General features: G+C 65.6%; 1 protein-coding gene across 4 annotated transcripts in view; it reads left to right on the top strand.

The window, feature by feature from the left end:
- The window catches only part of MTA1 (metastasis associated 1), a 32916-nt gene that overhangs the window by 4285 nt on the left and 3456 nt on the right, over positions 1 to 25175 (top strand). Inside the window, exons 2-18 of one of the 4 annotated variants that reach the window (XR_013960772.1) lie at positions 10341 to 10408; positions 12513 to 12606; positions 13990 to 14037; positions 14133 to 14259; positions 14345 to 14408; positions 15889 to 16006; positions 17382 to 17484; positions 17708 to 17807; positions 18726 to 18914; positions 19978 to 20052; positions 20584 to 20642; positions 20981 to 21096; positions 21328 to 21479; positions 21569 to 21758; positions 23236 to 23325; positions 24074 to 24226; positions 24368 to 24414. Coding sequence is in view for 3 of the 4 variants with exons in the window: in XM_080671598.1 (XP_080527724.1) it covers positions 10341 to 10408; positions 12513 to 12606; positions 13990 to 14037; positions 14133 to 14259; positions 14345 to 14408; positions 15889 to 16006; positions 17382 to 17484; positions 17708 to 17807; positions 18726 to 18914; positions 19978 to 20052; positions 20584 to 20642; positions 20981 to 21096; positions 21328 to 21479; positions 21569 to 21758; positions 23236 to 23325; positions 24074 to 24403 (1923 nt within the window). In the remaining variant the exon portion in view is untranslated. Of the gene's footprint in view, positions 1 to 10340; positions 10409 to 12512; positions 12607 to 13989; positions 14038 to 14132; positions 14260 to 14344; positions 14409 to 15888; positions 16007 to 17381; positions 17485 to 17707; positions 17808 to 18725; positions 18915 to 19977; positions 20053 to 20583; positions 20643 to 20980; positions 21097 to 21327; positions 21480 to 21568; positions 21759 to 23235; positions 23326 to 24073; positions 24415 to 25175 lie in introns of those variants that run through there. The other 3 variants (XM_080671599.1, XM_080671598.1, XM_080671600.1) reach the window with 3 other exon arrangements.

The raw sequence follows: 25175 nt of genomic DNA, 5'->3' as shown, positions 1-25175 counted from the left end.
TTGATATTTTTACAGAGAGGAAAGGAGAGGGATAGAGAGCCAGAAACATCGATGAGAGAGAAACATCGATGAGCTGCCTCCTGCACACCTCCCACTGGGGATGTGCCCGCAACCAAGGTACATGCCCTTGACCGGAATCGAACCCGGGACCTTTCAGTCTGCAGGCCGACGCTCTATCCACTGAGCCACACCGGTCAGGGTGCAGGGAGCGCTTTGACGTGAGGGACTGGTGACCCCGCTTGGGCGCCACCTCCTGGCCCGACCCAGCGTCGGTGCAGCTTCGGGTGACCGCGGAACGCCGTGCTCCGTCCTCGCGTGGACACGGGATCTGGCTTCCCGTGGGGTGCGGTGGTTTGTCTGAGGAGCTGAGAGGTTCCCTCCCGGCCTGGCCTTCTCGGGCAGCGCGGGGGCGCCAGCCCCGTCACGGCTGGACCTGGTCCGTTTCTGTCTGCGCAGCCTTCTCCCAGGTCCCTGGCCATCCCACCGGCCACTCCCATCGCCATGGTGATAAGGGGTGTTCTCTGTTGTTATTTCTCATTATTTTTTTTTTTTAATATATTTTATTGATTTTTTACAGAGAGGAAGGGAGAGGGATAGAGAGTCAGAAACATCGATGAGAGAGAAACATCGATGAGCTGCCTCCTGCACACCTCCTACTGGGGATGTGCCCGCAACCAAGGTACGTGCCCTTGACCGGAATCGAACCTGGGACCCTTCAGTCCGCAGGCCGACGCTCTATCCACTGAGCCACACCGGTTTCGGCTCTCATTATTTTTTAAGCCCTCACCGAGGATATGTTGTTTTTGGAGAGCACGCGGGGAGAGGAACATCAGTGTGACAGAGAGAGGTTGCTTGGTTACCTCTCGTCCATGTCTGAACCCACAGCTTAGGCGAGTGCCCCGACCAGGGATCCCCCCTGCAGCCTTGGGCACACGGACACGTACGACGCTCCAGCAGACTGGCCCACCCAGCCAGGGCTCGTGTGTTGTTGTTTTTTGAAAAAAAAAAAAAAAAAAAGTTTATTGATTTCAGAGAGAGCTAGAAACGTCAATGAGAAGAGAGAACCATGGATCAGCTGCCTCCTGCACGCCCCACACTGGGGATCGAGCCCACGGGGCATGGGCCCTGGCTGGGAATCGAACCGGGACCTCCTGGTTCGTAGGTCGACGCTCAGCCACGGAGCCACACCGGCCGGCAGGGCTCACGTGTGTTTATTTGCCGGCCATTGTGTCCTTGGTCAGTCGTCGGCACAAATCTCTGGCCTGTTTTTTTAAAATGGGGTAATTTTCTTTTTTTGTTTTTTTTTTATATTTTATTAATTTTTTACAGAGAGGAAGAGAGAGGAGAGGGATAGCTAGAAACATCGATGAGAGAGAAACATCGATCAGCTGCCTCCTGCACACCCCCCACTGGGGATGTGCCCCCAACCAAGGTACATGCCCTTGACCGGAATCGAACCTGGGACCCTTCAGTCCGCAGGCCGACGCTCTATCCACTGAGCCAAACCGGTTTTGGCAAAATGGGATAATTTTCTTTCTTTCCTTCTTCCCTCCCTTCCTTTCTACAGTTTGCCGTAGATGTTCTTTTGTATCAGTTCCAGGTGTACAGCATAGTGGTTAGACGGCCACCTATATATCTATGTATATAAAAGCTGAATATGCAAATTGTCCCCACGGGAGTTCGACCGCTCGCTATGACGTGTGCTGACCACCAGGGGTCGGCGCGGAACTAAGGAGGGCCCTGGCCGGCAGCTGGAAGGCCCCGATCGGTCCTGATTGCCGGCCAGGCCTAGGGACCCTGCCTGTGCATGGATTTCGTGCACGGGGCCTCTAGCCTATCTGTATACAAGGCTAATATGCTAAGCGTCCCTCCTACCGTCCGACCGGTTGCTGTGACGTGCAGTGACCTGGCAGCGGCGGTTCTCGGTGAGGCACCCCGAAACCAGAGAGGAGGGAGCCCAACTCCTCGCGGGGGCCCCGCGATTCCAACTTCGGCCGTGGGTTATGTTGTTGCTGGGGCCCTGTCGGCCCCGAATCTGGTTGACTGCACATTTGGGTTTGCGTTCCACGTCCTGTACGACCGCAGCTTTGCAGAGTGCCCTCTCACACTCCGGGACCCCTCGGGGGATGTCGGAGAGCCGCTTTCGGCCCGATCCCCGCAGGCCAGGCCGAGGGACCCCAGCGGACGCCAGGGAGGGACCGCGGGAGGCTGGCTCTGGGGTGTGTCCGGCCCGTCTCGTCCAGTCCCGCCCCGCCGGCCACCTTCTTATTAATTTCCTTCCAGCGTGTACGAATCCGTGCGCCGGCTCACTAGTTCAGTTCATAACGTGACCCCCGGATTTCCGGTGCCCACCTGGCATGCGCGCAGCCATTACAGGGTCACTGACTGCCTCACACCCGTCGTCACCCCAGTGTGCACTTCTCCATCCCTCTCCCACCCAGTCCCATCAGCCTGTTCCGTTTATGACTCTCTGATTTTTTTGTTTGTGGATTTTGCTCATTAGATTCCACATGTGAGTAAGATCCTGCAGTGTTTTTCTTTCTCTCATTTATTTCACTTAGCAGAATACGCTCTAGACCCGGGGTCCCCAACCTTTTTTTTGGCCACGCCCCCACCTAAGCATCTCTAAAATCCTGGTGCCCCTGTGACATAGAAATCTTACTCTTCGCCAAAACCGGTTTGGCTCAGCGGATAGAGCGTCGGCCTGCGGACTGAGGGGTCCCGGGTTCGATTCTGGTCAAGGGCACGTACCTTGGTTGTGGGCACATCCCCAGTGGGGGGTGTGCAGGAGGCAGCTGATCCATGTTTCTCTCTCATCGATGTTTCTAGCTCTCTATCCCTCTCCCTTCCTCTCTGTAAAAAAGCAATAAAATATATTTAAAAAAAAAATAAAATAGCCAATAAAGTTTCAAAACATAGAATAGGGAACTCCAGTGCATGAATATGTCACAGTATATGTTTACATACTGTAGACGAGGCCCTAGACCAGCCGTGGGCAAACTACGGCCCGCGGGCCGGATCCGGCTGTTCTATCCGGTTCTCTTGCTCTCCCCTCCGCTCCTTTACTTTGAATTTACATTAGTTCACACAAACACTCCATCCATGCTTTTGTTCCGGCCCTCCGGTCCAGTTTAAGAACCCATGGTGGCCCTCGAGTCAAAAAGTTTGCCCACCCCTGCCTTAGACCCAGAGGAAATTCAAAAGATTGACTGTTAATAACTCGTTCTCGAATGGCCCCCCTCAGAAATCACAGGGCCCCCCCTCTGGGGTGTGTGCCCCACGCTGGGACCCACTGCTCTAGGTCATTCATGTCGCAAGTAATAAGATTTCCTTCTCTCTCTCTTTTTTTTTTAAAAGATGGAATTGTTTACTTTTTAAAATATCTTTTTTTGTTCTTGTTGTTGTTTTTATTTTATTGATTTTTTACAGAGAGGAAGGGAGAGGGATAGAGAGCTAGAAACATCGATGAGAGAGAAACATCAATCAGCTGCCTCCTGCACACCTCCCACTGGGGATGTGCCTGCAACCAAGGTACATGCCCTTGACCGGAATCGAACCCGGGACCCTTCCGTCTGCAGGCCGATGCTCTATCCACTGAGCCACACCGGTCAGGGTTAAAATATCTTTTTAGTGATTTTTTTTTTTTTTGGAGGGGAGGGGAAGGGAGAGGGATGGAGAAATAGAAACATGGTTGAGAGAGAAACATCACGGATGGGCTGCCTCCCACTCGCCCCACACGGGATCAAGCCCGCAGCCCAGCGTGTGCCTGATCAGGAGCTGAACCGCGACCTCCTGGCTCACCGGTTGGTGCTCAGCCACGGCCCCCCCCCCCCCCCCCGCCCCGGCTGCGCTGGGCTGTTTCTCGGCCGCGTCGTATTCCGCCGTGGGCTGTACGACATCTCTCTTACCCACGGGGCACCGACGGGCACTCGGGCTGCTTCCAAGTCTCAGCTGTTGTAAATAACACTGCGGTGGGCATGGGGGGCCATATATTCTTCCCAGTTAGTGTTTGGGTTTCTCTGGATAAATTCCCAGACGTGGAATTGCTGGGTCATGAAGCAGTTCCACATTTAATTTCCTGAGTAACGGCAGCACCGTCTGCATTCCGCCAGCAGGGCACGGGGGTCCCTTCTCCCCGCATCTCGCCAGCAGGGCACGGGGGTCCCCTTCTCCCCGCATCTCACCAGCAGGGCACGGGGGTCCCCATCTCCCCGCATCTCACCAGCAGGGCACGGGGGTCCCCATCTCCCCGCATCTCACCAGCAGTGCACGGGGGTCCCTTCTCCCCGCATCTCACCAGCAGGGCACGGGGGTCTCTTCTCCCCGCATCTCACCAGCAGGGCACGGGGGTCCCTTCTCCCCGCATCTCGCCAGCAGGGCACGGGGGTCCCTTCTCCCCGCATCTCACCGGCAGTGCACGGGGTCCCTTCTCCCCGCATCTCGCCAGCAGGGCACGGGGATCCCTTCTCCCTGCATCTCACCGGCAGTGCACGGGGGTCCCCTTCTCCCTGCATCTCGCCAGCGCTTGTTTGTGCTGTTCTGTGGCGGTTGAGTTGTGAGGGGCCCTTTTATGTACTTTTTTAAATAACTTGCAGTTTGCGAGTCTGCAGAAGGTGCCTGACCCAAGGTCACAAAGGTCTTACCTGTTTTCTTGGAGAATTTCTATGGTTTGGGGTTTAGCTTTTTTTTTTTTTAAGGAATGTAGATTTTAAGAAAATATATATATTTTTTTTGATTTCAAACAAAGAGAGAAACATCAGTGATGGGAGAGACATCCATCGGCCGCCTCCTGCGCGCCCCCCACTGGGGATCGAGCCCGGAACCCGGCCTGTGCCCTGAAGGGAAATGGGACCGTGACCTCCTGGTTCATAGATCGACGCTCTGAAGTTAATTTAAAAAATATATATATGTGTTTTAAAAAGAAGCAGGGCCGGGCTGGTATAGCTCAGGGGTTGAGCACAGACCCATGACCCAGGAGGTCCCGGTTGGATCCCCGGTCAGGGCCCAGGCCTGGGTTGTGGGCTCCATCCCCAGTGGGGGGCGTGCAGGAGGCGGCCGATCCATGATTCCCTCTCATCACGATGTTTCTCTCTCTCTCCCTCTCCCTTCCTCTCTGAAATCAATAAAAAAATTTTTTAAAGCTTAAAGAGAAAGAAAAGTAGAGGCTGGGCTGGGATGCTGTGTGAGAGGCGGTGGCAGCGGAGCCTCTGCCCCAAGAGATGTGGGGGGGAGGGCGTTGAGGGGGGGCTGAGGCCGTGGGCACAGCTGCCCTTAAACTGGGTGGCAGTGAGGCTGCAGAGAGTCGGGGTCCCTGCTCCCTGGCCGAGCGAGGGAGCCGGCCGCTGACGGTGACTTGGCCTCGGCGAGGCGGTGGTGCCCGAGTCTGCAGCTCCTGCGGAGGGGGCCGTGGGCCGTCCGCACCCACCGCCTGAGAGCCCGGGAGCGGGACGCCGTCTGGTTAGTGCCCGCGGGGCGCGGCTCCCCCAGGAGGGGGGCACTGGCGTCGGCGGTGAGAAGAGGACCTGTGCCCCGGGGTGGCGGCATCGTGAAGCGGAGGGCGGGGCACTGTGCGTCCCGGGGTGGCGTCCGCCTCGCACCCCGGGACCCACCCCGCGGCTCGGGGTGTCTGGCCTTCACGCTCCGGCCCCTCCCACCACCTGGGTCCTGTCTGCAGCTCACAGGCCGGCATCCTGGGCCTTCTCTTGTCACAGACCCGCGTGCATTCACGTCCCGTCCGTGCACACGCGCACACAGGTGCACACACACACAGGTGCACACACACACAGGTGCACACACACACACACACAGGTGCACATGGCGCAGCGCCTGCAGGCCCTGTTTCTGGGGGGCTGGGGGGGGGGGGACCTCTGCCCGTCCCCGTCCCGGTCGGTCCCCGTGGGGAAGTCCCAGTGACAGTGAGCTCCCTCACTCGCAGCCTGGAAACAGGCCCCGGCCGGCGGCCCACACGGCAAGGGCCACGGATTCGGTTCCTGTCAAAGGCTGGAGTTTGGGTTGCAGGATGGATCCCTGGGCCAGATGGGGCGTGTGTGGGAGGCAACCAATGGTGTGTGTCTCCCACACCCATATTCCCCTCCCTCCCTCCCTCCCTCCCTCCGACTCTCCCTCCCTCCCACTCTCCCTCCCTACCTTCTCCCTCCCTCCCTCCCTCCCATTCCCCCTCTCTCCCTCCCACTCTCCCTCCCTCCCACTTTCTCTCCCTCCCTGCCTCCCACTCTCCCACTCTCCCTCCCTCCCACTCTCCCTCCCTCCCTCCCACTCTCCCTCCCACTCTCCCTCCCTCCCTCCCACTCTCCCTCCCTCCCTCCCACTCTCCCTCCCTCCCTCCCAATTTCTCTCCCTCCCTCCCTCCCTCCCACTCTCCCTCCCACTCTCCCACTCTCCCTCCCTCCCACTCTCCCTCCCTCCCTCTCTCCCTCCCACTCTCCCTCCCTCCCTCCCACCTACTCTCCCTCCCTCCCACTCTCCCTCCTTCCCACTCTCCCTCCCTCCCTCCCACCCAATCACCCTTTCTCCCTCCCACTCTCCCTCCCTCTCTTCCTCCCTCCCTCCCTCCCTCCCACTCTTCCCCCTCCCTCTCTCTAAAAGTCAGTGGGAGCTGGCCAGGGTGGCTCGGGCTGGGCGTCGACCGCAGGTTGGATTCCTGGTCGGGCCCAGGCCCAGGCTGTGGGCTCCATCCCCAGTGGGGGCGTGTGGGAGGCAGCTGATCAATGTTCCTCTCTCATCATTGATGTCTCTCTCTCTCTCTCTCTCTCTCTCTCTCTTTCTCTCTCTCTAAAAATCAATAAAACCTATTTTACTTTCTATTACTATTTTTAATCCTCACCCGAGGATATTTTCCCACTGATTTGTAGAGAGAGTGGAAGGGCCCTAACTGGTTTGGCTCAGTGGATAGAGCGTCGGCCTGCGGACTGAGGGGTCCCGGGTTCGATTCCGGCCAAGGGCATGTGCCTGGGTTGCGGGCACATCCCCGGTGGGGGGTGTGCAGGAGGCGGCTGATCGATGTCTCTCTCTCATCGATGTTTCTAACTTTCTATCCCTCTCTCTTCCTCTCTGTAAAAAAATCAATAAAATATATTAAAAAAAAAAAAAAAAAAAAGAGAGAGAGTGGAAGGGAGGGAAAGAAATATTGATGTGAAACACACTGATTAGGTGCCTCCTGACCGGGGCCTGGGCCTGGGCCTGGGCCTGGGAGAAGCCTGCAACCAAGGTGTGTGCCCCTGACTGGACTCGAACCCGGGACCCTTGGGTCCCCGGGCTGACGCTCTGTCCACTGAGCCGCACCAGCCAGGGCATTTTTCTTTTATTTTTCTAAGTATGTTTTTATTGACCTCAGAGAGGAAGGGAGTGGTGGAGAGAAATGGAAATATCGATGATGAGAGAGAATCATGGATTGGCCGCCTCTTGCACACCTTCCACCGGGGCCCGAACCTGCAACCCGGCCGTGTGCCCTCGACCAGAATCGAACCCGGGACCCTCTCTTATCCACTGAGCCACACCAGCCAGGGCAATCAAAACCCATTTTTAAAAAGTCAATGGGAAAAATAGCCTCAGGCGAGGATTAATAAAATAAAAAAAAGAGTTTAGTGTGGGGCGGAGCAGGGTGTAAGGCAGGGGTGGGCAAAATGGGTTCTTAAACTGGACCGGAGGGCCGGAACAAAAGCATGGATGGAGTGTTTGTGTGAACTAATATAAATTCAAAGTAAAGGAGCGGAGGGGAGAGCAAGAGAACCCTCCGCTCTTACGGCTCCGCGGGCCGGATAGAACAGCCGAACGGGCCGGATCCGGCCCTCGGGCCGTAGTTTGCCCACGGCTGGTGTAAGGGGCCACAGGGGGGGAAGTGGGGAGCATCTGTAATACCCTCGGCAATACAGTGAATGTAAATAAATAAAAGGATTATTCTCAGAGCCTCTTGTCCGAATAAAATTCTGCTTGGCTCGCACAAAAAAAGCTGGAGTCTCAGAAAGAGGACGGGGGAGAACGTCGATGTGGGAGCTGTCTCCTGCTTGTCCCTCGAACCGGCAACCCTCGGCGTGCGCCGCCGCCCAGCCCGCTGAGCCCGGCGCCAGGGCGGACTCTGGGTCTTGAGTGACCCGTGGACCTTCGTGGAGCTGATGGGGGTGTTCCGTGTCCCTGGAGCAGCTGTGGCCGGCACTGCAGACGCCTTCTGTCTCACGAGCCCGCTGAACGCACACGCGTGGACCGCCTGTTGGGGAGATGCCAGCTTCCACGTGGGGTCGGCGTGGGGTCGGCGGCTCAGCGACGGAGGCAGCCTGCGGGCCCGGGAGCATCGCCCTGCCCGCTGTGGGCGTTTGCCGGTGCCTCTCACCGGGTTCGAGTTTCCCGTAATCCCGTTGGCTTAGGAGTTTCGATCCGGAGCCCTGGCCAGTGTGGCTCGGGGGGGAGGGCACTGGCCCGCGTGCTGAAGGGCCACGGGTTTGAACCCCGATCTGAAGGGTCACGGGTTTGAACCCCGATCGAGGGGACGCACCTGGGCTGCAGGTCGATCCCCGGCCCCGGTGGGGGCGGGTATAGAGACAACCAGTCGACGTGTCTCTCTCACATCGATGTTTCTCTCCCTCTCCTCCTCCCTCCCTTCCTCTCTGAAAACCGATGGACGGAACATCCTTGGGCAGGGAGTAACCAAATACACTTTTATTGTTTATTTTTGTCGTTCGTCCTCACCTGAGAATGTTTCTCCACTGACGTTTTTAGAGGGAGTAGAAGGTGTGGGGAGAGCCATCAATGTGAGCTGCCAACCGAGATACAGGCCCAGAATCGAACCCAGGACCCTCCCGTCAGTCCACAGGCTGATGCTCTGTCCGCCAAACCAAACTGGCTAGGCCCGTGGTCGGCAAACGGCGGCTCGCGAGCCACATGCGGCTCTTTGGCCCCTTGAGTGTGGCTCTTCCACGAAATACCACGGCCTGGGCGAGTCTATGTTGAAGAAGTGGCGTTAGAAGAAGTTTAAGTTTAAAAAATGTGGCTCTCCAAAGGAATGTCCGTCGTTGTGCTGTTGATAGTTGGCTCTGCGGACGAATGAGTTTGCCGACCACTGGGCTAGGGCAAAAAAAAAAAAAAAAAAGTTTTTACCGGGAACTAGAGGCCCGGTGCATGGATTCGTGCACCCGTGGGGTCCCTCTGCCTGGCCTGCAGGGATCGGGCCGAAACCGGCTCTCCGACATCGCCCGAGGGGGTCCCAGATTGGGAGAGGGCCCTTCTCAGTCCCCATGGGCCCAGCAGCAAGCTAACCTACTGGTTGGAGCGTCCGCCCCCTGGTGGTCAGTGCGTGTCATAGCGACTGGCTTTTATTAAATAGGACCGTTATATAGGATTATTATACAGGACGTGGGTGGGCGTTCTTACCTCCTGCCGCTGCTGGGCTGGTGTCTGTGCTCTGTTGACGTGGTTCTCCGTGTTGGAGCAGCTGGGGTCCCGTTGGGGGCTGGGCGGGCCTGTGAGCCACCCACGGGCAGCGGGTTCGGCGGGCAGCCTGCTGGGGACTGTCCCCTCTGCTTCCCGGAATGTTGAGCTGGTGTTGGTGGGGTCCACCCTCTGGGCCGAGGGTGTGCGGGCCGCCTGGACTTCCTGCGGGAGGGGGCCGTGCGCCTCGGAAGCGATGGGCCCGTTCCGTCCGAGTGGCCCCGTCCGGAGCCATGGCCTCAATGGGCTCGCCGCTGGTCTGGCGGCTGGTCAGGGTCCCCGCTTGTGGGGAACGCGGCCTGTTCCGGTTTGGGGCACGTGTGGTGAGCCTCTCGCTCGGCTGTTGGCTGGGAGCCGTCCGCGGGGACCCCGGCCTTCCCGATGCAGGGGCCTCGTGGTTCCGGGGGGCCCTCCCCTCCTCCCTCCCCTCCTGTTCCAGATCTGAGGGCGCGAGACGTGTGGGGGTTAGCACTCCTCCGGGTCCCGGAGTGGGGGGCCGTGACGTGGGGGTGGGGCCTGTGACGTGGTGGGGGGCTGCGATGTGGGGGTGGGGCCTGTGACGTGGTGGGGGGCTGTGATGTGGGGGGGCCATGACATAGGGGTGGGGGACCGTGATGTGGTAGGGGGCTGTGGTGGGACTGTGACCATGGGGCCATGGTGGGGGGGGGTGACGTGGGGGTGCGGGCTGTGACGTGGGGGGGTAACATGGGGTGGGGGCCGTGATGGGGGGGTAACGTGGGGGTGGGGGCTGTGATGTGGGGGGGTAATGTGGGGGTGGGGGCTGTGATGTGGGGGGGTAATGTGGGGGTGGGGGTGAGGGCCGTGATGTGGGGGGGCGGGCCGTGATGTGGGGGGCGTGACCGTGGCCGTGCGGCAGGTGACCTCTGTGCCTTTTGCAGACTACGTCTACTTCGAGAACTCCTCCAGCAACCCCTACCTGATCCGGAGGATTGAGGAGCTCAACAAGGTAATGTGTGCGCACACGTGTATATTGTGTCTGCTGTGTGTGTTCACGTGTGTGGGAATGCGTGTGCGTGGCCCGGCCCTGTGGGGGGCAGTGGGCACCCTTCCTGGCCCCAGCTCGGAGCCGTGTTTGCGGGGACGGTCGGGCGGGGTGGCCTGGCCACTGTCTGCTCAGAAGTTCTGGGGTCTCCGTCCCCGGGGTCATCTGCCCGTCCCCCCAAACCACGTCCCGAGAGGCACAGGTGCCCGGTCAGGGACAGGCAGGGCCTCCGGGTCCCGAGGTGACAGCATCAGAGACGGGGTCTGGGACACACGGGCCGTGTGCACACGGGCGGGGCCCGCGACGAGGGGCACCGGTGAGACGACAGCGTGGGGGCGGAGCAGAACGGAGAGCTCTCCCCAGGGAGGGTTCCTTCAGGAAACCGGGCCTGCCGGCCGTGTGGGGTCTCCCGCATGGGCTGGTCCCGGCACCCCCTGGCGGCCGCTCTCGGCCTGTCCGGCCCGGTGGCTGACGGGGTGGACGGCCAGCAGGGCCCCCCGTGACCTGTCAAAGGAATTGTCGCTTTTTCTCCCTGGAACTTGGGTTGGACACGCGTGGCGTTTTCATTGTTGTCCTGAGGGAGTCGGATCTTCACAGGCGGGAAGCTGGCTGTTTGGAGAGGAGAGGAGAGGAGAGGAGAGGAAGGGGGGCTGTGGCTCGGGAGCCGAGAGATGAGGTTGGGGCTCGGGCCAGGCCCTGGGGACGGGGAGGGCCAGGCTGGCGCCAGGCAGCTCACAGACCCCTCTGGACAGACGGACGGACGGATGGACGCGCCAGGAGCGGCCCTGAGAGAGGGCCCGGGGAGGAGAGGGGAGGAGAGGGCCACGGGCGGGCGGCCACCTCCCAGGAGGCCCGTGTCGCAGCCCTGCTGCCAGCAGCAGGAGCCGAGCCGTCCTGAAGCGGGAGCCAGCCGTCCTGAAGCGGGAGCCGAGCTGCAGGGCACTGTTAGGCGGGGGAGGTGGGGAGCGTCTCCGGGAAGCGCAGCGAAGGCTAAAAGCCGAAGAGACGGGCGGCCGACCCCGTGGGGCCCGGGGCCCCCCCTCGGCCTGCTCCCCAGTCTCACTGGGCAGCGTGGGGCGGCCTCAGGACCGGCCCCATGGCGCGCTGCCGCCCGCGCTGGCTCCGGGGCTCAGGGTGCAGGTGAGGGGCCCCCCGCCGTCCCGCTCTCCAGGTGCCTCGTGGGAGCCCGGCTCCGGGGGGCCGAGCAGACAGATGGAGGGTCAGCTCGGAGCCGTCAGGGCCGAGGTGCAGGGACCTGCAGGGCAGCTTCCAGATCTGGGGCTCCTCCCAGCGGGACAGGCTGGCTGTCCGAGCGGAGGACAGGCAGGCCCTGCAGGTGCCCGGGCGCAGCCGGGGACGGGGGACACGGGGCACATGGAGCCGAGCGCGTCACATGGAGGGAGCGCAGGTGGGGTCCCCCCCCATCCCCCCGCTGCTCTGCGCGTCCCAGACCTTGGCATTGGCACGTGCTGGCGCAGCAGCCGGGGTCACGCTCATCGATAGGCGCCCCCCCCCCCCCTGCCGCTGAGGGGGCCCAGCCTGTGGGTGAAACAACTGGCAGCTCCACGCCTCCTCGCGGGGATGTGTTCACTGTGGGAAATGCTGCCACGGGAGACCTGCGGGGTGGGGGCTGAGGAGGGGGCCTGTGTTGTCAGGAAAACGTCCCACGCTCCTGTCGGTTGGAAGAGCTCTGCCCTCCTGTGAGGTCGCCGGCCCGGCCCTGCCTCGTCCTCGTGCTCCCTGGGCCGATGCCGCTCAGCAGCTCTGCCGGGCGGGGGCTCCGCAGCCAGAGGGCAGAGCAGCTTCGGCGGATCTCCGGTCGTGGCTGACCTTCCTGGTGGCCAGGGGTCCGTCGGGCTCTGGCCCCACGCAAGGCCTGAGGGAGGGACTCAGAAGCCGGGTCCCCAGGACGGGGAGGGAGACCGGGAGGGGGAGGCAGAGGCAGGGGAGGCTGGGGGAGGAGGGGCGGGGTCCGTGGAGGGAGGAGGGGGCGGACCTGGGGCTTCCGGGAGCCCCTCCACGCAGGCCAGAGCTGGCCGGTGACGCGCCCCCGCTGTTGCTGTTGCAGACGGCCAACGGGAACGTGGAGGCCAAGGTGGTGTGCTTCTACCGGAGGCGGGACATCTCCAGCACGCTCATCGCCCTGGCAGACAAGCATGCCAGTGAGTCCCCCTCCCGGCCTCGCCCCCCTGCCCCCCCACCCTGGGGACGGCCCCTCTCCTTCGGCAGCCACAGCCTGGGGTGCTGAGCGGCTGTCACCCCGGGTCCCCACAGTGCTGTGGCCCAGGCGGCAGCGTGGGTCTCTCTGTGCGTGCCCTTCCCTGCCCTCTCTAGAGGTGGGTCCTGTCTGTGCTTGTCCCCCAGGAGGGAGGAGTGTCACTGCCTGCGGTGTGCAGGCGGGGTGGGTCCTGGGTGCAGGCGGGGGTGGGGGTGGGTCCTGGGTGTGGGTGGGGGTGGGTCCTGGGTGCGGGTGGGTGTGGGGGTGGGTCCTGGGTGCAGTGGGTCCTGGGTGCAGGCGGGGGTGGGGGTGGGTCCTGGGTGCGGGTGGGTGTGGGGGTGGGTCCTGGGTGCAGTGGGTCCTGGGTGCAGGCGGGGGTGGGGGTGGGTCCTGGGTGCGGGCGGGGGTGGGGCCGCTCATGTTTATACCCCTGGGAGCTCTCGCTCGCCTGCGGGTGTTTAGAAACAGGCCTCTGTTCACACTCACCCCCTGAGGAGCTCTGGCTCCAGGGACTTACCCGGCTCAGGCCTGGCCACGACCTCGGGCAGCGGGCTGGGCCGCCTGCTTTGTTCAGAGGCAGGGCCGCCCCGTGGCCTCCGTGTCTCGGGCCCAGACGTGCTGCTGGGCGGGTTTCCCGGGCCTGTTCTTGGTGCCTGCAGGCCACCGTCTCCCGGGGACCGGACGTCACCGTCCCTGGTCCCCGACACGTGGGGCGGGGCCGCCTGGCCGTGCGGCCTGCACGCGTGTCGCGAGTCCATCGTGTCCTTGGGCTGCACACGGTTACGGCCGGGACCCTGCCCGCAGCCTGGGTGGGGGGAGGCCCTGGGCTGGGCGGGCAGCGCCGGCCTCGTCGGGAGCGGCCGTGCCCGGGCCATCGGGTGCCCTGGCGGCGTCCCCGTGAGCAGGCGCCGTACCCAGTGGGAGCTTGTGGGGCCCAGGATGGGCAGGGTGTGCGGAGGCCCGAGTGTGGGCACTGCCTGCCACCCACCGAGGAGGCTCTGGGATTCCCTGCGGCCACCACTGGGGGGCAGCAGAGGCCAGGGCTGGTGGTGGCTCCTGGCCGAAGGGCAGGGGACCTAGGTCAAAGCCAGAACCACCGCCAGCCGGGGACGAGGGGGGGGGGGGCAACAGCTGGAAACTCCTCTCCACACCCCCCTCCTTCGGACGGAGCAGCCCAGCGCGGGGTGGGGAGGGCCCGCAGGCAGCCCTGGGGCGGCCGAGTTCCGCGTGCCCCTGCCTGGGAGTGTGTGCTGGGTGCCCACGCGGAGGCCTCCCTGTGCCCACAGCCCGTGGGCACGCTAACCCCGCCCACCTGTCTGTCCTCCAGCCCTGTCTGTCTGCTACAAAGCCGGGTCCGGGGCTGATGGCGAGGAAGGTAGGGCCCTGGCTGGGGGGGGGGCGGGCGGGGCTGGGGGCTGCGGCCCTGCGGGGCGGGACCCGGCGTGGGACCCGCTGACGCCCGGCCTGCAGGGGAGATGGAGGAGGAGATGGAGAACCCCGAGATGGTGGACCTGCCCGAGAAGCTCAGGCACCAGCTGCGGCATCGGGAGCTGTTCCTCTCGCGGCAGCTGGAGTCGCTGCCCGCCACCCACATCAGGTAGCGGGGTGGCCGGGGGGGTGGGGGGGGCGGCCGGGGCGGGGGGGCCGGCGGGCAGCCCCTCCCTGACGCCCTGTCTCCGCAGGGGGAAGTGCAGCGTCACTCTGCTCAACGAGACCGAGTCGCTCAAGTCCTACCTGGAGCGGGAGGTGAGCGGCGACGGTGGGGGAGGGGGCTGCTTCTCCCCGGCTCGGGCCCAGCCCTCCCCCGCCTGGACCTGCAGCTCCCCTGGCCCGGGTCCCCCCCACCCCCACCACTGCTGCACCTCCATCCTGAGGGCCTGGGGTGGGCAGGGTGGGCCTGTGTCTGTCCCCGGACCCGGACCGTGCGAGCCACCCACAGCACAGCGTGCCCAGAGCCCCGTGGGGCCGGTGGCGGGAGGGCCTCTAAGTTCATAAAAACCAAACACGTCAGCGCAGCTGCGGGCCCGGCCCCGCCCCTCGGACAAGAGCCGGGCGCTTGCGATGGAGGCCGCCCCACCCCCCAGCGGGGACACAGCGTGTCTCCAGGCAGCGCACACCCGAGCCGCCCTGGCAGAGCGGGTGCCGAGGCCCCGGGGTCAGGGGGCGAGCAGAGGGCAGGTCACGTGCAGGGCACCCCTCTCCGGGCACGCCCACCCCCCCGGAGCCGTCGCGTGGGCTCCCTGGACGCGGGTGATGGCTGGCGGGAGACAGCAGTCCTGGGGGGCAGCCACAGAGCACAGAGGCCGTGCTGGGGCCTGGCGGGTCGCAGTCGGGAGCCTGGGGAGCCGCCAGCAGGCACAGCGCCGAGCCAGGTCCTGATCCCGAGGAGCAGCCGGCAGGCGGCCAGGAGCCGGTCCACAGGGCGGTGGGGGTGGGGCGCCCACTGCGGTCCGGAAAGACCCCTCCGTGCAGCCCCGGGCAGAGGGCGGGAGGCCTTGGTGAGCAAAACGCGCCGTGCTCCTGCGCCTGTGCCGCCACACGGTGCCCTGAGGTGCGTGTGCGGGGCCTGGCCGCGTGGAGGCGCCGGGATTCAGGAAGTGCTCGTTCTCCCTCGAGGAGAAGACGGGGACCCTGGGGCCCTGGGGCCGGCAGCCTTCCCTGCCCACGGCCGGGCCCCCCAGGCGAGGGTCACTCACGTGTCCGCTCTGGTCCTGGGGGCGGGGGCCTTGGGGGGCGGGGGCCTTGGGGGGCGGGGGCCTTGGGGGACGGGGGCCTTGGGGGCGGGGGCCTTGGGGGGCGGGGGCCTTGGGGGGCGGGGGCCTTGGGGGGCGGGGGCCTTGGGGGACGGGGGCCTTGGGGGACGGGGGCCTGCGGCGAACAGGACTCGGCCCAGAAGGGAAGCTCAGCATGGGTGCTCCGGCCTCTGGGAGGCACGAGGCCGAGGGGCTGGTTAATTTAGGGGGACAGCAGGGACAGGGGCAGCCCTCGGGGAGGGGGGGAGGCTGCAGGGTGGGCAGTGTGCGAGGAGCCGGGCCTGGGCCACCCACTTGTGGCTCAGAACAGTCCAGCCACGGGGCGTGGGCACAGCAGTGTGGACGGCGGGGGCCGCGTGTGCACGGGGCAGCCAGCCTCCACTCCGTGGCTGGCGTCGGTGGGCCGTGGCCGTGGCCGCGGGGCTGGGCGAGGCCCTGGGCCCGGTGCTCACCGGCCCGGCGCTGTCTTCCAGGACTTCTTCTTCTACTCGCTCGTCTACGACCCGCAGCAGAAGACGCTGCTGGCCGACAAGGGGGAGATCCGCGTGGGCAACCGGTACCAGGCGGACATCACGGACCTGCTGAGGGAAGGTAGGGCGCCAGCGGGGCTCGGCGAGCGCCGACCTGGGAACCAAGAGGCCACTGGTTTGATTCCCCGTCGGGGCACGTGCCTGGGTTGCGGGCTTGCTCCCCAGTGTGGGGCGTGCAGGAGGCGGCCGATCAGTGGTTCTCTCGTCATTGATGTTTCTACCTCTCTCTCCCTCTCCCTTCCGCTCTCTCTAAAAACATCATAAAAACACGGAAGGGAAGTGCTGGCCGCCCGCAGGCAGCCTGGTCCCGTCCTGCAGGGCCAGGCAGTGCCGGCCGGCGGGGTCCTGCCCAGCTGGGGCCCCTTGGGAGCCGGAACAGGCCGAGCTCTGGGAAGACCGCCTCCCGCCGCCGCCCTGGCCGGGCACTGGCCCCCGTTCCCCCGTCTCTGAAAATGGCTGCTGCTGTGGCGCCATCACCCCCTCCTGCCACCCGCACCCCCTCCTGCCACCCGCACCCCCTCCTGCCACCCCCACCCCCTCCTGCCACCCCCACCTGCCTGGCGTTTCTGCCAGAGGGACGTTCCTTGTCAGCGGTGCCACGGGACTGTGGGCTAAACCAGGCTGCGCTGCGGGGACCCCTGCTCGTATGGGTGTCTCCCACCCTGGGGCCAGGTGCACGGCCGCCTGCCGGGTCCTGCCTGCCCGTCCCCTGCCCAGGGGTTCTCAGGACGCGCTTGTGCTGCGTGACCCCGGGGTCGCTGCCTGCCCTCGGCCGGCTCCTCCCGATGGACGTTCCAGCGAAGGTGCCCTTGGCGTCCACGGGGAGCCGCCCCAGCCCTTCCCCGCGGTCTGCGTCACCGCTTCCTCCGAGTGACATTGTGAATGCCACGGCCGCTCGCCTCCTCGTGGGCGTGATGTCCCATTCCTGTGTGGTCCTGCCTGCTGCACGCTTGCATGTGTCTCACACATGCACACCTACACTTACATGTGCACGTATGCCACACAAGCATGTGCTCAGGCACACACACACACACAGAGACGGCTCACACGCATACCCACAGACACGTGCGCACATGTTCACATGCATATGTGGACATGCACATGCTCTACACATGCACATGATTGCACACACATTCACGCGTGCATGCACACACCCTTCCTGAGGGTTGGTTTGTCGTCCTGCCATGTGGTCGGATGTAGGAGTCGCTCAGCCAGGTTGACGGCAGGCCGTGTGGTGGCGGCCCCCTCCCTTCTGTGCTCACACACGTGTCTGTGTCCTGTGTGAGGCCAGGCCGTGCCACCTCCCGTCACATGGTCCCCCAGCACCGCAGGCCCGTCCCCCACACACACACACACCTCGGGGGCAGGCAGACGGCGGCCCAGGAGGCGTCGGCAGCCCGGGCTCGCAGCAGCGGCCTCAGCGCTTCTTCCCGCAGGTGAGGAGGACGGCCGCGACCAGTCCAAGCTGGAGACCAAGGTGTGGGAGGCGCACAACCCGCTCGTGGACAAGCAGATCGACCAGTTCCTGGTGGTGGCCCGGTGAGCGCCGCCCGGCCCAGGGCGGGGGGTGGGGTCTGTCCCGCGGGGCCCCGCGTGAGGGCGTCGTAGGCGGATGCCGCGCCTTCCTGTCCCCGGGCCGCTCCTGTGCCAGCCTCGGTGCCCACGTGGTCCCGGCACCTTCCTGTCCCCGGGCCGCTCCTGTGCCAGCCTCGGTGCCCGGCGCCATCCTGCCGGCGGCCGGGTCAGCTCTCTCCTCCCCCAGCTCCGTGGGCACCTTCGCCCGGGCCCTCGACTGCAGCAGCTCCGTCCGGCAGCCCAGCCTGCACATGAGCGCCGCGGCCGCCTCGCGGGACATCACCCTGGTGCGTGGGCTCTGGCGGGCGGCTGAGGCAGGCACCACCGCCCAGGCGCCTGGCAGGTCCTGCACCCGCCGTGGGCGGGGCCACCGCCTGGGGCCTGCGCGTCCTCACACCTCCTTCACTCACACACACACACACACACACACACACACAGACACGCACTCACACATATACACTCACGCAACACACGTACTTGCACACACATACACTCAGACACACACACACATACACTCAGACACACACACACATACACTCAGACACACACTCACATGCACACACACACATATACTTGCACACAGACACACACTCACACATGCACACACACACATACTTGCACACACGCACATGCACACTCACACACATACACACTTGCACAGACACGCACTCACACATATACTCGCACACACATACACTCAGACACATACACTCACACACACACACATGCACACACACACACACCCTGCCTCCAGTACACACGGCAGCTCTCTGCCCCCCATGGCTGTAGCCCCTGCCCTGCCAGGCGCTCTCTCCCGGGGGTCATTGCACCAGCTGGGGGTGGGAGGGGTGTGGCAGCGAGAAATAGGTCCATGGCCCACTGGGGCTCCCCATGCTGGGTGTGACCCCCAGGCCCAGGCTCCCCCAGAGTGAGCCTGCCTGTCAGCGGTTGAGCCCCTCGGGCTCAGCTCCCCCAGGGCCCCTCACTCCCCCCACCCACATCACAGCCCCCTCGCTCCCCCTCCCCTCCCCCCCCAGCCCCCCAGGGCCCCTCACTCCCCCCACCCACATCACGGCCCCCCTCGCTCCTCCTCCCCTCACCCCCAGCCCCCCAGAGCTCTTCTTGTCTCCTGCGGGTGGGTGGGGTCCCTGTGTCCCGGGGCGGGCACGGGTGCGGGAGGGTGGTGACCCTGCGTCTCGCCGCAGTTCCACGCCATGGACACGCTGCACAGGAGTGTGTACGATGTCGCCAAGGCCATCTCAGCGCTGGTGCCGCAGGGCGGGCCCGTGCTGTGCCGGGACGAGATGGAGGAGTGGTCGGCCTCGGAGGCCAGCCTGTTCGAGGAGGCCCTGGAGAAGTACGGGAAGGACTTCACGGACATCCAGCAGGACTTTGTGAGCGCTCAGCCCCGCACGCGCCGTCCCTGCTCAGTCACGGCTCCTCGCGCGCCCCGGGGCCGGGGCCAGGGCGTCACGGGTCCTCACCATCTCTCTTTTTTTTTATATATATATTTTTATTGATGTCAGAGAGGAAGGGAGAGGGAGAGAGAGAAACATCGGTGATGAGAGAGAATCATGGATCGGCTGCCTCCTGCACGCCCCCCACTGGGGATCGAGCCCACAACCCGGGCCTGTGCCCTGACCGGGGATCGAACCCTGACCTCCTGGTTCCTAGGCCAACGCTCAGCCCCTGAGCCACGCCGGCCGGGCTGCTTGTTTTTAACCAGCTGACCTCTCCTTGCCGTGTCCTCCGCGTGTGTCCCGTGAAAGTGTGTATGTACCAGGGCGCACGGGCCAGCTCCCTCGGGCCCCTCCCCGCCCATCTCCTGAAACACTTGCCCTCCTCACAGAGGAGAACGAGGGGCCGGGGCCGCGCACGGCTGTGTGTGTGCCGAGGGGGCGGGTGGCAGGTGGCCCGTCCCGAGGGCCCAGAGGCCGGGGAACCACCGAGGGTGCAGCTGGGGGCGGCCGGCTCGCACGGGCAGAGGCCTCCACCAGAGCAGGGTGTGCGGGGCGAGCAGCAGCCACGGGGCCGGGCCGTCGCACCCCGTCCCAGAGACCCGCCATCTCCTGTGACAGGTCAGGTGGCGCCGCAGGCGGGTCAGCCTCGCTCAGTGAGGCGGCGGTCGGAGCCGAGTCAGGGCCCAGGCCTGGCGCCCCGTGTGGTCACGGTGCCTGGCCCTGTGGTGGCGCAATGAGCCCGGGCACCAGGCATTCCCAGAGGCGGCCCCGGCGTGCGTGAGCTGGGCACGGGCACGCGGCGTGTTCGGGGGGTGTGTTGGCGAAGCCGCACGCTTACCAGCAGGACGTGGCCCTGACGTGCTCCGGCCAGGAGCTGGCCCGGGAGGGGCTCGGGCAGAGCCTCTGACCTGGAGGAGAAGTGTGCTTAGAAATGGGGGGTTGCTCAAGGCGGTGTCCTGGGCACACGGGGCCTCCTCACGTGCCCTTCTCTCCCCAGCTGCCCTGGAAGTCACTTACCAGCATCATCGAGTATTACTACATGTGGAAGACCACCGACAGATACGTGCAGCAGGTGAGCTGGGGGGACCACCGACACACACGTGCACAGGTGGGCTGGGGAACCACGGACACACGTGCACAGGTGGGCTGGGGGGACCACGGACACACGTGCACAGGTGGGTTGGGGGGACCATGGACACACACGTGCACAGGTGGGCTGGGGGGACCACGGACACACGTGCACAGGTGGGCTGGGGGGACCACGGACACACGTGCACAGGTGGGTTGGGGGGACCATGGACACACACGTGCACAGGTGGGCTGGGGAACCACGGACACACGTGCACAGGTGGGCTGGGGGGACCACGGACACACGTGCACAGGTGGGTTGGGGGGACCATGGACACACACGTGCACAGGTGGGCTGGGGGGACCACGGACGTGAGCATCCCAGGGCACCGTGGTTCCGTGTGGCAGACCCGGGTGGGCTTGAAGGTGGCCTCCCACCAGGCGGGCAGTCGGGGCGACACCGGCGCTCCCCTCCCCCTGGGGCAGCACCTCCCTGGCCGCCTGCTGGCCTCACGGACCCTCTGCTTTGTTTCAGAAACGCTTGAAAGCCGCTGAAGCAGAGAGCAAGTTAAAGCAAGTTTATATCCCCAACTAGTAAGTGCTCTGCCCCTCCCTCCCCCCCGCTGCCGGGTGGGCACAGGGGGGGCCAGTCGAGGGCCCAGGCACCTGGCGGGGGTGGCCCCGGCCCTGGCTCTCCCTCGGCCTCCCAGGGGCCACGCGGCCCAGGCCGGGTCCGACTCCGGGCCAAGCCGAGTGCCGGGCCGGCAGTCAGAGCTGGAGTGGAGACGAGGGCCCGAGCCTCCCCGGGAGCCACTCCAGGACGCGGGCGAGAAAGCTCACACCCGGACCAGAGGCCGGGCGGCGCCTGGGAGCCCTGCCCCCGAGGAGCCGCGCCTGACGGCGTGCCGCGCCCCTCTCTCCCTCCCCGCAAGTAACAAGCCAAACCCGAACCAGATCAGCGTGAACAACGTCAAGGCGGGCGTGGTGAACGGCGCGGGGGCTCCAGGCCAGGCCCCCGGGGCCGGCCGGGCCTGCGAGAGCTGTTACAGTAAGTCCCGGCCGGCTCGCCCAGCCTCAGCGGGCCGCCCGCCCCGCCCCGTCGGAGCCCGAGCCCGGCCTGGGGGCGGGGGCTGCACGCCAGCGGGGAGCCCTCCTCTCCTCCCGGGGACGCGGGGGACACGCAGGCGCGGTGCGGCGGGCGGGCGGCCGCTGTGTGGTGCCCTCTGCCGTCACTGGTTCTGCTTAAGGATCCGTCTATCTCCAACTTTGTTGTCCGTAGCCACCCAGTCTTACCAGTGGTATTCTTGGGGTCCCCCTAACATGCAGTGTCGCCTCTGCGCGTCTTGCTGGACGTATTGGAAGAAATACGGTGGCTTGAAAATGCCAACCCGCTTAGATGGGGAAAGGCCAGGACCAAACCGCAGTAACATGGTAAGTGGGCGCCGCCCCGCCCCGCGCGTGGCCCGGCGGCCGGCCCGCGGTCATGGCGCTGTGTCGGGGCGGCGCGCCCCCTTCCGCAGAGCCCCCATGGCCTCCCAGCCCGGAGCAGCGGGAGCCCCAAGTTCGCCATGAAGACGCGGCAGGCCTTCTACCTGCACACCACCAAGCTCACGCGCATCGCCCGGCGCCTGTGCCGAGAGATCCTGCGCCCCTGGCACGCCGCCCGGCACCCCTGCCTGCCCATCAACAGCGCAGCCATCAAGGCCGAGTGTGAGTGCGCACCCGCCCAGCTCACCCTGTGGGAGGGGGTGTGTGCAGGAGGGGGTGTGAGTGCAGGAGGGAGTGTGTGTGCAGGAGGGAGTGTGTGTGCAGGAGGGAGTGTGTGTGCAGGAGGGGGTGTGTGTGCAGGAGGGGGTGTGAGTGCGGGAGGGAGGTGTGTGCGCAGGAGGGAGTGTGCGCAGGAGGGGGTGTGTGCAGGGTGTGTGTGTGCAGGAGGGAGTGTGTGTGCAGGAGGGAGTGTGTGTGCAGGAGGGAGTGTGTGTGCAGGAGGGGGTGTGTGTGCAGGAGGGAGTGTGTGTGCAGGAGGGAGTGTGTGTGCGCAGGAGGGGGGTGTGTGCACAGGAGGGGGTGTGTGCGCAGGAGGGGGTGTGTGCGCAGGAGGGGGTGTGTGCGCAGGAGGGGGGTGTGTGCGCAGGAGGGGGTGTGTGCGCAGGAGGGGGGTGTGTGCGCAGGAGGGGGGTGTGTGCGCAGGAGGGAGTGTGTGCGCAGGAGGGGGTGTGTGCGCAGGAGGGGGGTGTGTGCGCAGGAGGGGGGTGTGTGCGCAGGAGGGGGGTGTGTGCGCAGGAGGGGGTGTGTGCGCAGGAGGGAGTGTGTGCGCAGGAGGGGGTGTGTGCGCAGGAGGGGGTGTGTGCGCAGGAGGGAGTGTGTGTGCGCAGGAGGGGGGGTGTGTGCGCAGGAGGGGGGTGTGTGCGCAGGAGGGGGGTGTGTGCGCAGGAGGGGGGTGTGTGCGCAGGAGGGGGTGTGTGCGCAGGAGGGGTGTGTGCGCAGGAGGGGGGTGTGTGCGCAGGAGGGGGGTGTGTGCGCAGGAGGGGGTGTGTGCGCAGGAGGGGGTGTGTGCGCAGGAGGGGGGTGTGTGTGCAGGAGGGAGGTGTGTGCAGGAGGGGGGTGTGTGCAGGAGGGAGGTGTGTGCAGGAGGGGGGTGTGTGCAGGAGGGGTGTGTGTGCAGGAGGGAGGTGTGCAGGGTGTGTGTGTGTGCAGGAGGGGGGTGTGCAGGGTGTGTGTGTGCAGGAGGGGGGTGTGCAGGGTGTGTGTGTGCAGGGGGTGTGTGCAGGGGGTGTGTGCAGAGGTGTGTGTATGTGCAGGAGGGGGTGTGCAGGGTGTGTGTGTGTACAGAGTGTGTGTGTGCAGGGTGTGTGTGTGTGCAGGAGGGGTTGTGCAGGGTGTGTGTGTTCAGGAGGGGGGTGTGCAGGGTGTGTGTGTGCAGGGGTGTGTGTGTGTGCAGGAGGGGGGTGTGCAGGGTGTGTGTGTGCAGGAGGGAGTGTGTGCAGGGGTGTGTGTGTGTGCAGGGGGTGTGTAGGAGGGGGGTGTGCAGGGTGTGTGTGTTCAGGAGGGGGGTGTGCAGGGTATGTGTGTGTGCAGGAGGGGGGTGTGCAGGGTGTGTGTGTGTGCAGGAGGGGTGTGAGCCGGGGAGTGCTGTCCCTGGTTCACACACACACCCCGCATGGTGCCCACACGCGTGGCCCCGTAGGCACGGCACGGCTGCCGGAAGCCTCGCAGAGCCCGCTGGTGCTGAAGCAGGCTGCGCGGAAGCCCCTGGAAGCCGTCCTTCGGTATCTCGGTGAGCCTGCCCTCCCCCCTCCCCTCCCCCCCTCCCCTCCCCTCCCCTCCCCTCCCCTCCCCTCTCCCTTAGCTGCTCCTATGGTGCCGGAGCCAGGATGGCTCTTCGGTGGCCGCCTAGGGGAGGAGGGTCCCCGAGGGCAGGCGTGCTGCGGGGGGGGGGGGTGTCTTCGTGGCCTAGGGACCCCGGGGACCCCAGCAGGCGCCTCCGTCAGCCTCGTGCCCACGGGGCCGGGCCAGGGGCCTCGGGGACGGGGGGGGGGGGGGGGGGTTGCGCTTGGCCGGCTCGGGCGGCCCCTGAGCCCGTGGAGGTGACTCTCCGCCTGTGAAGGACATTCCAGACGGTGAGCTAAGTGTGCCCACTCAGCCCCAAGTGGCTTGGCACCGTTGGCTCTCTGGGGTCGTGGCCCTGCGCCCGGCCGCGCCCATCCTGTGGGAGGAGGCGGCTCCTGAGAGTCGGCAGTGGTGGGGGGCGGGGTGACACCTTGGGGCCGTTAATTCCTCCCCTGGCCGGCGGCCAGCTCGCTGCCAGCAGCCCCGGTGGCCTGGACGGGGAGGCCTCTGACGGGCCTGCCGTCTCCGCGCTCCGTCCGCAGCCTGTGCCCCTGGCCCGTCGGCTGGGCTGCGGTGCGGGACCCGCCTGGGCGCTGGGTGTGGTGGCGCCCTCCAGAGGTCGCCCGAGGTCGACACGGGGCCCGGGCCTGCCCGGCCGACCCGCACCTCAAAGCGCTCCCATGTCGCTCCCCCAGAGACCCACCCCCGCCCCCCCAAGCCCGACCCCGGGAAGAGCGTGTCCGGGGTGCTCAGCGGCCTCCCCCCCGCCAAGCCGGCCCCCGTCATCAACAACGGCTCGCCCACCATCCTGGGCAAGAGGAGCTACGAGCAGCACAACGGCGTGGACGGTGAGTCCCGCGGGCGGCAGCGGGCCTGGGGCGCGGCCAGTGCAGCCGCCGCCCGGCCCCGTGCCCCGTGCCCCGGCCTGTGCCCGCCCGCGCCGCTGACCGTGTTCTCTCTCCTCTCTCCCTGCCGTCGGGCGCTGCCAGGCAACATGAAGAAGCGCCTCTTGATGCCCAGTAGGGGTAAGGCCTGGGTGGCCGCTGCGCGGAGCTGTGTGTGTGCTCGCGTGGTGGCGTGGCCGGGGGCTCGGGGCACGTCCGTGGGGCAGTCCGTGGGGGCCAGGCCGCGGCCCCCCCCCCCCCGCCCCCGCTGCACTTGCCATTTGGCAAAGAGCTCGGTGCTTCCGGGGCTTCCACGGCCCCAGGGGCCCACTCCGGGCCCGGGGCCTCTGCCCTCAGGCCCTCCCCCCGCCCGGCCAGCGCCTGGCCCGGGACTGTCCTCGCGCGCGTGGCCCCGGTGCCCCGCTGCCCGCCGCGCTGTCTGCATCGCGCTGTGACTGCCGCATGCCCGCAGCCTCCGCTCTCGTGGTCGCCGTGTTCTGCCTGCAGCTCGCGTGCGCCCTGCCTGGGGGGGTGATGGACGGAGCTGTGGGTGTGGTCGGCGTGGCTGGGGAGGGCTGCCAGGCCCAGGCGGGCACCGGGGCTCAGCGCCCTTGGGGGAAGGGGCTGAGCTTGGGGATGGGGACGAGGCCGCCGTGGGGTCCTCTCCGTGCGTGGGGTCGGCAGTGGCTTCAGGAGGGGCTCTCGGAGGTCCAGGCCCTGCCCCACAGGCTCCAGGCCCTGCCTCTGCCCTTAGTCGGAGGAGGGCGTCGAGGGCTGTGGGGCCGTCAGCCTGGGCTGGGGACCCCTGCACTGGGAAGTGGGCCAGCCCAGGTCGGGTCGGCCCGCAGCAGCAGCCACACGGGGTGGACGGAGCCACGAGGAAAGGGAGGATTCGGGGAACGTGCCCTGAGCT

This window comes from Plecotus auritus (genome assembly GCF_963455305.1).
Source record: "Plecotus auritus genome assembly, chromosome: 1".
Classification (NCBI taxonomy): Eukaryota; Metazoa; Chordata; class Mammalia; order Chiroptera; family Vespertilionidae; genus Plecotus; species Plecotus auritus.
This window is presented reverse-complemented; position numbering and strand designations above follow the sequence as displayed.